At 38.8% G+C, this 12,002-nt stretch overlaps 1 protein-coding gene across 2 annotated transcripts in view; it reads right to left on the bottom strand.

The window, feature by feature from the left end:
* The window catches only part of ptch1 (patched 1), an 85,973-nt gene that overhangs the window by 35,623 nt on the left and 38,348 nt on the right, over window positions 1-12,002 (bottom strand). For both annotated transcript variants that reach the window (XM_085984976.1, XM_085984970.1), the window contains exons 9-14: window positions 11,328-11,459; window positions 10,892-11,047; window positions 8,319-8,417; window positions 6,946-7,071; window positions 3,080-3,198; window positions 1,649-2,054 (exon numbers count right to left, since the gene is read on the bottom strand). In XM_085984976.1, coding sequence (XP_085841102.1) covers window positions 1,649-2,054; window positions 3,080-3,198; window positions 6,946-7,071; window positions 8,319-8,417; window positions 10,892-11,047; window positions 11,328-11,459 — 1,038 coding nt within the window. The remainder of the gene's footprint in view (window positions 1-1,648; window positions 2,055-3,079; window positions 3,199-6,945; window positions 7,072-8,318; window positions 8,418-10,891; window positions 11,048-11,327; window positions 11,460-12,002) is intronic.

Raw genomic sequence — 12,002 nt, 5'->3', positions numbered from 1 at the left:
CAATGGCTGAGATATTTTCTGCATATGCAAACAGTAGATTTAGAGTCCTTAATTATAAATGGTCAGGTATTTCAGAGATATATATATGGAATGAGGGGTAGATCTCCTGCAGTATTACATATTTGAAGTCAAGGCCAAGTAAAGTATTCAGATCAAGCAGGGTGAGAGGTTAGGGAAAAGGGGAAGGGGATGAATTAGGAGAGAGGTTCAGGTTAGTGGGTAGTGGTAGGGGGTAGTGAAGAATAGAGACGTGTCGAGGGGAAAAGGGAGAGAGGAGAGAAAGGATGAGTAGTGGGGGGAAGGAGGGATGGGGAGGTGGGGAAAGGGCATTTATAGATGGCTGTGCTTTAATTTTTCAACTGAAGCTGTGATATTTCTTCCTGTGACATTTTTACATTCACTTTTATTGACTGTTCAAAATAATTACAGCTCCAAATTAATTTCCTTTCAGTAAGGTACAAATGAGAGTTTAATGCAAGGAAAACCACAATACTGTAAGGGCACTTGAAGCTAACGCTATCATGACAGGTCTTTTAACATTGTAAAGGCCTATCATAGCACAGCCTATAGGTGTAACTGGTACTGCATGTACATGTTGCCTCTTTTAAGCTGAATTTTGCTATCAGCAGAGCTCAACGTAGGAATTTTCAAGGCATTTGGAAATGGAATGCTTATATATATATATTACCTACACACAGAACTTTATGACACAGGAGGAGGTTGCTCGGCCTATCATGCCTGTGCCAGCTCTCTAAAAGAGCTGTCCACTTAGTCCCATTCCCTTGCCCTTTCTCCATACCAAAGTTCCCTCTAAGTTTTTTCCTGTGTGGGCCCTTTAAATTTGCTGCACGGCCATGTTTCAGCAGCAGCGCTGGTGAGCGGCCCATGCTGGTCTTTGCGATTGGTGCGCGGCCACGCACCTTAGGGGAAACATTGCTCCATACCCTCCTAAATTTTTATTTTTCAAATATTTATCCATTTCCTTTTTAAAAGCTATTATGGATTCTGTTTCTACCACTGTTTCTGGTAGGGTATTCCATGTCCCAATAACTTTCTGTGTAAAAAAAATCTCCTAACCTCTCCCTTTATTCTTCTAACAGTGATGTTAAATTTTTACAGATTAATTAGTGACTCAAGAACCATATGCTTTATCAACTTGTCCTCCGAATAAAAATGTGTGTATCTGAACCCCTACATCTGCTCCTTTACGCTTTAAAATGTTGCCATTTAGTATATATTTCTCCCTCAATCCTCTCAAAATGTATCACCTTACATTTCACTGCATTAAATTTAATCTGACATCTATCTGGCTAATCTATTCATTTGTCTATGTCTTCCTGAAGTTGCTTACAGTTCTGTTCACAATTAAACATGCTCCTTATTTTTGTATTGTCTGCAAATGTTGTTATTATGCCCCAAAACTGTTGCAGAGCCCGCCCAATTTTGATTGGCATGCAAATAGGGCGGGTTCTTTAAAGGTTGGATGATCCACTCTGTCAAGTTACTGCCAGGTTGGAAAGTACAAATTTACACCCCACATCTTCCAGAAGGTTGAATGCAAATACTTTGTTATGACATTGCTTTAAATATTACTCCAGCTAACAGTAAGAATGTAAACAAGGTAAAGGGGTTTGACTCTAGTACTCACCTTTGTTGTTGGCTTTAGCAACAGTGGTGCGTAATGCTTCTCGGCAAAAGAAGAGAGAGTCCATTTAGTGCAGGGTGGATCTACACAGTTACTATTGGGGTCTGTAAACTGGGAGAGAAGATCCCGTGTTGAGCTGGCAGTCTCTGGGCTCTGAGTACTAAGTGAATCCTGCGTGGTTGGGGTGACTGGCTGAACAGATATCTCAGAGCGAGGCTCAGCAGTTGTATAATATGCCTGGGTGTGAGGATCGTATTCTGTGCGCAACTGGACTGTAGACTGCATGGTAATTTGGGTCTCGTGGGTAAAATTTTGATTGATGTAAGGTGGTGGTGGTTGGCAAGGATGGTTGTCATTGGTATCTCTATATGCTTGTGGCTCAATCTGAATCACTCGGTTGGCACAAGGACTGAAAGAAAGAGAAGAAACATTTATGTGACAGCAGTGCAAAGTTCACACTCACTTTAACCCTCTGAGTTGATTATTGTGCATCTCTTTGTTTACATCTTTCATTCTGCCTGGGATCCAAGAGATCACCAAACACATAAACAAGTCAGGCCAGTACACTGCATTCTGGGCTTTTCAATAGGCACCAATGGGACAGGACAAAGACAAACTCCTGTGTTTTATTCTAATCAGCCTGACATGAAACTCACTGAAGTGGTAACTGTGCGCTGAGATGCTAATGAAAATAGCTCAGTTGGAAAAATAATGCACAGAAGAAAGATTCTCCAAAATCTGGTCCCTTTTTTGGCCTACTGCAGACCAGCAAGATCCCCTTTATAGCCCAGGAATAATGTGAGAGAGGCGTGCAGTAATCTACCATGCCTTCGGCATTATTGCAATAGGAAGGCACAGCAGTACACCTAAAAACCAATACCATTCATCAAATCTAGACCCTGGGTCATCTAGTATGTGAAGATTCACTACCTGTTACTCTGTATCTGTCCACCATGCACACTACACCATGTATGTCTGTTGTAACTAAGACCAACTGCAGTACTAAAATCTTAGCTATTACCCTGAATTTCTCATTACATTACTGATTCTTTTCCTTCAGTCTTAACAAGGAATCCTATAAACTTTTCAGATCAGTATTATTAAACAAGTGTTTTGTAAAATGGAATGACAACTTTAAGCATTTAAATATGAATGGAATTAATCAGTTCTACTAAAATCCATGGGAAAATCTGCAATTCTCTTCTACAGACCATAACTTTCTGATTTATCTTTTACTTTTTCAGAGGCCAAGAGAGTTTATTGCTCTTCAAACAATTCTGCTTCTAGTAAATTATCCAGTCAAAAAGAGCCATAAAACTCATTCTTATCCCACTTCTCAAGAAAAGCAGTGCCACAAAGCTGTGGGGTCTTTTATTCACATACCACAGAACCTTTAGGAAACTTACAAAAGTCAGCTTTTCAGTTGGCCCATACCTTGTAAAACAGCAGAGGATGTCGAGCCTCCTGTCTTCCCTGCGGTAGAGGTCCATGCTGAGAATAGCAGGGAAGATGAGCAGAACCATGGCAAAGTTAAATACCACAACAACAGCAGCCTGGAAACGAAAATGAAAGACAGCCCATTTGAGAAAAGAGAGACATAGTAAACTGTGGACATATTGCTGAAAGTATCTCGACACAGACGTAGCACATATTAAGTAATCACAGCTTCAAAAATGCTAACACTTAACTTTAATAATTTAAGGAGGAACAAAGGTTTATATTACCCTTTGTGGGGTAATTCCCCCAAATACTTAAGACAAATTAATAAATAATGTAAAATCTCAGCCCTTTTTGAAAGACTTTTAGTTTTTTACACAAAAGTACTGAAGGCTATTTTGTAAATAAGTACAGGTAAAACACAACTGTCAATTTTCTAAAAAAAAGTTATTAAAAATCTCCATTCTCCTATTTTATTTTTCCGAATGGTGAAGTATCGCCTTGGTTTTGCCATGTATTGCTCACACATTTAGTGTGCCTCATCCAAATCGTTGTACTCCTTGCCATATGTAACTTATACAGTATTTATCAAAAAGAACAAAGACTGGGATCAACATTCCATGTAGTAATGTGCATTGCACCACAACTAAACAATGAGGACAGCAGTGAAAGGCTAGCACTGGTGAAAACAGCAACACGGTCTCTAGGCATCTGCAATAGTTACTTTTTCTTTGTTCCTTGTACAGGTTGCCTAAAATAAATCTCAGAATCGTATTTATAATTGTGTTTTCATGGCTTACGTAAGTATAAAATTGTGTTACTTACAAACGTATTTAAAAAGGCAGGGGTACATATCAACCACAAATGTTAATTATAATGAAGCAAGTGTCTGTTGCTCCAGCAAAATCCTTGAATTTTACAGTTATTTTGGGGATTTTGAGACAATGATGTTTTGCAGTGCTAATTCAAAAGAAAAAAATGTACAGTGTAAAATCCTTCAAAAGTGTTTTCTGAATGAACACACCAACTCTGAAAGTGAGAGGGATTAAGCTTTAAGTACTAAGTAGATTGATGTCTGTGTGGTTTCAAGCACAGCATCTATTCTCACTTTTTTTTAGAAATCAAATAAATCAAACAATCAAACATGCATCATCAATAAGCTGTTCATAGGAAAACTGGTTACTTCATGCTAAGGTTAAAAAGAATGAAAGCCTGTGCATGAGGTGCACAAAGAAAAGCCAGCATGACTGGTTGGTAGGGGCCCAGTCCAAGGTACATGCTGTATCCACCATTCCTGGTAGACCACCCAGAGAGCATGGGTGTACTGCATAGCCAGAGGTGATGAGCAGATGATGAGGCCTGTCATCCACAGTTCCCACCTTACTTCTGCCTGCTTGCAACTCTGCTAGATCCTCCCTTTGTTGTCCTTTTCAATACCCAGTTCTAAACTGCTGCAACAGCTTTTCTTCAGAGTGCAATTCTATTTGTCATACAACCAAGGCAGGGGTCTGCAAAGGTTAAAGAATTGGGAAAGGGGGGCTATGTAGGCCATTCACTGCACTTACTCAATCTGCCACAACTTTGTCAAGGATTTTTTCCCCCTCTTCAATACACTGTAATGTTTTCCAATGAAACCTGTTCATACTATAGTGTATATAAATAAATATGTATACATGTATTTAATAGTGCTTCATCCAGTCTTCTTTACAGGCCTGTGCAAGTTCCACAAAATTACCAACTTAGATCTGATTACCTTAATATACACTACCACACTGTTTGTCAACTGTGACACCAAAAGCTGATCAAACATAGATTTGTTACTCGACCAACAATTCAGAAGGAGAAAACTATGCCAAACATTCCAAGCAAAATAACAGGAAAAAAGAAAAGAAAAAACCGTTGACATGCAAGACTGAAAGCAGACTGCATTTGCAAGAGCTAATCAGGAAACCATTTATTCTCCCTCAGCGGCTGGATTGCTTTACAGATACTGGGCCTCAAAAGACGTGGACGCTTTGATAATTATCTCACACTGTCTTAAGGAAAAGGTCAAAGCCAACTCCCTTTTTGAACACATAAATCAACTGGAATTATTATTTTTTAAATCATAGGAAAAAACTGTCAAACCAAAATGAAAAAATGAGGAGGTCTTTTTCTGTTTAAAGTTACATTCAATGCTAAACTTCTGCTTGGCAAGCCAATCAAATTGATTTGAACAGGTGCTTTGGGAACGCAAACATATATCATCAAAGGAGTTGGAAGAGTGAGCATTTGCTTCTGTACAATCTACTTTGACATTTCCTTTCATGTAAGTGTTTAAAAAATATACAGTTCTCCAAACATTTTCTCACCCTCTCAATTTAGAAATAACTATTAATGTAACCAAATTGTCACTCCTAGCTTCAAAGTGCTGTTTTTATGGTTCTATCTAGTTGCTGGAATTATTATCCCAGGTATCAAGAAAAATTACAACCCTTCACTTCCGCTGGGGAGGTTACAGGTCAAGCAGCATGAAAAATGAGTGGAGACACAGGTTACGAAAAGCAAAATTACTCTTCTGAAATAGTACAGTTTATCTGCACTGCAGAGGTTAGCAGTCCTCATAAATTGTCTCCATGTTAAGCTGAAGCACGTTATGCCTGCAGTAAGCAATATTAGAAATGAATAAGATCTTCCTTGATTTCACCAATATCAGCTAGCCTGTAGTACCTACCTTTTGATGCTTTTGGCTTTGGAAAACGGCTACTCGAAACAAAAAATGTATTTATTATCACATGCAGTTCTTGCACACATTTACAATGTGTTTTTTTAGTTAGGATCAGTGTCAGTTAATTGAGCTCCTTGACTGGACTTGATCCAGGATGCTTTATTTAGCAGTCAGATTATTTTAGAAAAATAATTCTTTTCCAGATACACGGAGAAGGAAGTTCACTTTAGAGTGTCTAAAAAGATACTACTAGATTATAATTTTAACAGCAGAACTCATTTTAAGCTATCTATGTAGCGATAAATGTGACTGCAGCCTCATATACATACAGCTTTAAAGCATTAAATGATTTCACAAGGAATTTCAGTCCCAGTGTTTATAGTTCTGGCAAGCAAGGCACCATTATAAATGCCATTAAACACTGACCACCTTCAAACTACAAAGGATTACCATAGTTTCATGACAATTGTGGAAATGTACCAGAAGTATTTTTCTCTAACAACAAGACGACCACAGTAAGCTGCAGCACGTCGGCCGGCAGCTCCATTTCGGGTAACTCGCAGTCCGGATGGGAGCCGAGCATGGTGGCCAGAGCGGGAGAAGCAGGCCACCACATGTGGAGCCGGCAACAGTGAGGAGGAGGCCGCGGTGAAGAGGAGGACGGAGCGGCTGAGGGACATCGTGCTCCCACTGCCACGGGAAGCCATTGTATTGAATTTGAACGCGGCGCTGTATGTATAGCTGACGCGTCCCTACGGGGAACAAGCATTCCATTGTACTTGTTACGTATGGCAAATAAATCTAATCTGAATCTGAATCTGAGTAAAGGCACCTCTGGCATTTTTCCTAATGGCAGCTCATTGACAATGTTGCATACTTCAGCTATATTTCTTCCATCACCCATTATTTCTTCCATGACCCATTAAAAGATAACTAACGGTTCTCATCTTACTACAATAACAGTATTGATAAAACAGTAAGACTCACTGAATTGCATGCATGTTGTTGCTTTATTAAATCACAATTCATTTGCTTACACAATTTCAGAGACTGAACATTTGTTTTTACACAATTTAATGCTGAGCTCCCTCACCAACAATGATAAGAACATACATGACTTTCAAAAACATGGACTGAACAGTATTGTTTCACTTACTTGTAAGGAAAATGCTCTTAGGGCAGGAATAGGTATTAAAGCAGCCATGAAGAAGGCAGTCACATTGCTGATGGAGGTAAGGGCCACACTTGCTCCAGTTCTCTTTAGACATTCTCCTGTTCGGTCCTTTGGGGGACATAATAGGTGGAAGAATATCAAAACAAGATTTATGATGGTTATTCCCATAAGACATTGGATGATAGAAAAAGGTAAACAAAAACACTTTTTCTGAATACATGGATAAAGCATACAGCACTAGTACCGTTCATAAAAATTAAATTAGTGAATGAAGGCAGTTTAGATTACCATCTTGGTTGTGGACATAGCCAACAGTACACAAATACTACGCCAATTACAATCAACTTTCCAACTTTGGAACTGCAAATCTGTTTTTTTTTCCTGAGTAGAGATACTATTCATGTTAACCCTCTAAAGGCTATGGCAACATTCCGGTACCAAAAATATGTACTGTGCTCTGAAAACTAGAATTGTGCATTTGGTTTTATAGGACGATAACTCATAAAAATGACAGCAAATTGTCATTTTTGAAGGAAAGTCGTAAGCTCTTCATTATGCCAAAAACTCTATGGATGCAGAACAGCAGCCTCCACCCCCTCCACAGTATGAAAACAGTGAACTTCTTTCGGATAATCTAATCATATGTTAAATCTTCCCCTCACAAAATGCACCCCAACCCTATTATGCTGGAGAAGAATAGTGAGCATTTTTTCATTAAAGCTAAACAATCCTTGTTTTTGATACAACTATTCCTGTATTATCCTCATATCTCAGCTGATGGTATATCTGCAGGGCTACAAATACAGAGTGACACTCCTTTTTTTTAAAAAGGGTGCAGCAATAAAATGCTGGACCACACATTGAGCCAGTCTGTCATTCAAAACCAGAGGGATAATGTTTTTCTACCAAAGGAACTGTTTACTTTTTGATTTAAACCACATAAAAGCTACAGCAGAATGAGACAGTCAAAATGCTTTAAGCTTTCTAACAAAGACACTGGGAACTGAGGAGTCAGTGTATGTTGGGGGTGGGGGGAGTGGGGGGCGAGGAAGCCAAGTAAATACAGGTTTCTTTTAGACTGCCACTTTGTCATTGAGCTCCAGAAGCCCACACCTAGGTTACAGACATAGACATGAGCTTTGTTAAAGGCCAATTAAAGTCTAGGCGAGTACTTTCTATTCAAAGCACTCCCCCATCTCCAGTTGCAAATAAATCTAGTTATAAAAATATGACACCTGCTCTGAAATATGGTCATAATGTGTTACCCGGTGGGATACTAATACAGGAAAATAAAATAAGCTGAATGCAAAAAAGATCATTTACCAGCTTCCCTTAAATTAAGTTTTTATTCTTACCTCAAACGGAATTCTTTTATTATGCCCTGTTTCACTGAATGCATGTGCCAAAAGGAAGACATCGTCCACTCCGACACCAAGAGCAAGAAAAGGCAAAACCTGCAGGAAAAAAGCACAACAATACAATCTAAATTCACCAATCAAGTAGCTCAGATGCTGAATTAAAAATATTGTTATTAATGTAGTTGCTGATGAAGTAACTGATATCACTTGTGCTATATCAGTGAACTGAATAAACAATTGTCACAGAATACCTTTCATGTGTATTTTATTCCATTTATTTTATTCCATGAAGTGTTTGCAATGCTTAATTCTGTGCAAAATCCAACAAAGACTTCAGGGACAAAAATTCTGACTGGCCTGCTCACTGGCAGAAGTATGGTAGAGCAGGCTGTAAGTGTGCCCAGAGCCCTCAACCCCATCTCATACTGCAGGGAGAAGATCATCTGCACAGATGGGGCAGGCCACTGGCACTCGAAGGGCACATCAGTAGTGTTCTTCCTGATCTAGCAGCAGATTGGCCAAAAGCCACTCTGCTCGTCGGTTATGTTTGAGGCTCTCACTGGGGTCAAAGATTAAAAAACATTTAAAGCTCTTCACCTCTAATGGAACCCTTTAATTAAGATTGAGTACCTTTGCTTAGTAAAGCTTTGGCACTTTTTTGAAGGCCTCCAAACCTCATGTTAGCTTTTAGCTGGCAAGAGTTCTGCTAAGGCCTTATATGGGCATACTGGATACAATTTTCGAGGTAGCCCAGGAATTCTCCAAGACACGCCCCATTGACATGGGGGATTGGGGGTGGGGGGGGGGACGTGGATTGAAGATTTTCCCACAGCCTCCCATACCTGAAATATGGGACGGAATCTCAGACGAACCAGGTTCCACCCCATTCTCTGGCCTTCGGTCCGGAGATCCGCTGGGGTTCCTTAATATTTAAGTATTAAGAATAAGTACTTTGAGACATTTTTCTATGTTAAAGGTGTTGTATAAATGAAAGTTACTGCTGTAGTAGTAGTGACATTAAACTCAATAATATGCATACAAGATTAAGGCTAACTAAATGTTAGCATTTAGTCCCGTTTTAGTCTTCAATGACACATCCGTACATTTCTTGGCTTGTAAAGTTTAAGATCAGGAAATTAAATTTTGTGTTTAGATTTCAAATTTGGAACTAGTTTGCATGAGGATTAAGTCTTGAGTCAACAACTGAACTGCCTGTGCTATATAGTTCAATGAACAATATGTAATGACATCAAAATGTCCAATGCAATCTGATTGTGATGTAAAAATATTTTACTGCGTAGTTACTGATGAAATAAAATACTTTCCCTTGGTAATAGTAGTTCAGGATCACCAGTACTAGCAAACCTACGATAATACTCCTTGGAATAATTGAAACACTGCTTCAGGATCAAAAGTAGTCATAGTCCATGACTGACTCAATTTAAGAGGCTAATCTGACTGCAGTATTGGAAATCAACTTTACACAATTTTCTTTTGTGTTGTGGTTATACTGACACATGTTCAGGTCTGATTCAGGGAGATTGGTGTCCATAATATGACTTCCATAGTTTGCACTAGGAGATCAGGCTCCCTTACTCTGGCAGCACAATCCTAGGCCCACCAAAAATTAGGTTTACTATTCTGCTCCCAGAATAAGGGCGCCTGGTTTGCTAGTATAAATGCTGGGATCTGGCTAATGGATGCTGCTGTCCTGGAATCCAAGTTAAACAAGTGTAAGTATAAACATTTTTTCAGTTTAGCATTCGAAGTGTCTAAGAAGAGAGAAGAAAACAATACTGTGAATAGGAACATTTTACTTTGACACTTTTTGGGAACCAGATGATTTTGAAAAGGTAAGTTTATTTGTTTTTAATTTTGACAGTTTGGAATTGGAGCCCATGTGTGGATATTAAAAAGAAGGCATATAAATTCTGTTCAGGATAAGGTTACTCAAAGAGCAAGTACTATGAACATTAAATTCTAACCTCTGAAAGCATCCCATTTAATTCCTTTTCCTGAAAAATTATTCTTTAAGTGATTGCATTTTAAGCTTCTCCAAGGAGCTGTTGAAGTAATCCAGCTGCTGAGTGAAGCATTGCAGTAAATGTGTTCTGCTGACATCTTTGGGTCACATCCACCTCTTTGTATTGGTGACATTTTCAGGGCAGCTTTTAAAAATGTTTTACTCAGTTTTTTGCTAAACATTAGAAAATCAAAAACTCAGCAGAGTGTCTCCTAATCAGTCAAGCGACAAAATTAATGCACTGTCGCCAGTGATAGAAATTCGGAATACTCCAATGGGATTCCAGTGGTTGACTTTACTGAGGCAGCGAAAGGAAAAGACATCTACCTCATCTGCTTTACTGTGTAAATTGATTATTCATAGAGCTTGATGGAGAAGCCATTACAATGTTATTTATGACTTAATCTTTAAAACAAAATAATAATCTATGGGATGCACCATGGGATAAATTACTTCTCTTCTAATGGATATTATAACACATAACATTACTTAAATAGTTATATGGCTGAAAAGATTTTGGTACAAATTAATTGACTTTATACTGTACCTGAGTTGTTGCAGCATTAAAGGAAATTCCAATCAAAGAACACAGGCCCAATCCTGCAGCCACTGACAGTGCAACCAACAAGACACCTGCCAGCCCCACGGCACCCTGGGACTTGGCGCAGTCCCACCGTAGCATGGTTAAACATGCATAGGCAAGCTGCAAGCAGAACAAGGGAGAAGACAAGCATTAAAATCCAATTCATCCTGATGATTTTCAAACAAAAAATTATTTAAATACAACTCAAAATAAAACAGCACAATGAACTCATACATTAGTCCCACTCAAACACAGGAATGCCACAAATTGTGACAACTTTATGAGCATAAGATCAAACCGGTTCTTAACTAGTAGTTTCCCCAATATTATTTTGGATTGTTAAGCAGTATTGATGCTATTATTGCCATAGCTGCAATCTGAGGTGCGCAGAATGACTTACCATTAAAAGATAGCCACCAGCCACTCGTATAACACTGACACTGGAAAATGACTTGAGGATGTCCTCAAGGGTAGTAGTAGAGAATGAAAGAACCTTCTGGGTCGAATTCTGTGCAACACTTTGATGGACAATCTGCAGAAGGTGTTATACATAAATTTAAAAGGAGATTATTAGTTCGATTGTCGATAAGCATTTTCAGTGAACGTTGTATCCAAATTCTATAGTTTTCTTAAAACAGTTGCAACAAAGAACTTAAAAAAGTGATCAGACCAGTTAATAATTAATCAATTAGAATTAAAGATTTAGAGCCTCCATATTATCTATGCGCTCATTTTAAATGGGTATATTCCACCTAAAATGCACAGTAACACTAGAAAATGAGATAAACTAATTCATTGTCACCTTAGTTTAATTGCATTTCTGATTTACAGACATTTAATAAACCTCCTATTCTGCCTATATGCAAAACAATCTTTGTTTCCCCGCCCGCTCCCCACCCCACCCCCCCCCGACAGTAAAAGTTACAGCTTAGGCAATTCATCAGGTTCTTCTTCACTCAAACAAAAAAAATTCTTCAGGGCTCCTCATTCATGCTTCATTGGCTGGCCAGTACACAGGGTCACAGGCTGCTTTACAAAGGTCACTGCCCGGGAAACAAATGCCAGATGATGTCAC

This window comes from Somniosus microcephalus, chromosome 1 (genome assembly GCF_052327205.1).
Source record: "Somniosus microcephalus isolate GS21.2 chromosome 1, FLI_Smic_1.0, whole genome shotgun sequence".
NCBI lineage: Eukaryota > Metazoa > Chordata > Chondrichthyes > Squaliformes > Somniosidae > Somniosus > Somniosus microcephalus.
This window is presented reverse-complemented; position numbering and strand designations above follow the sequence as displayed.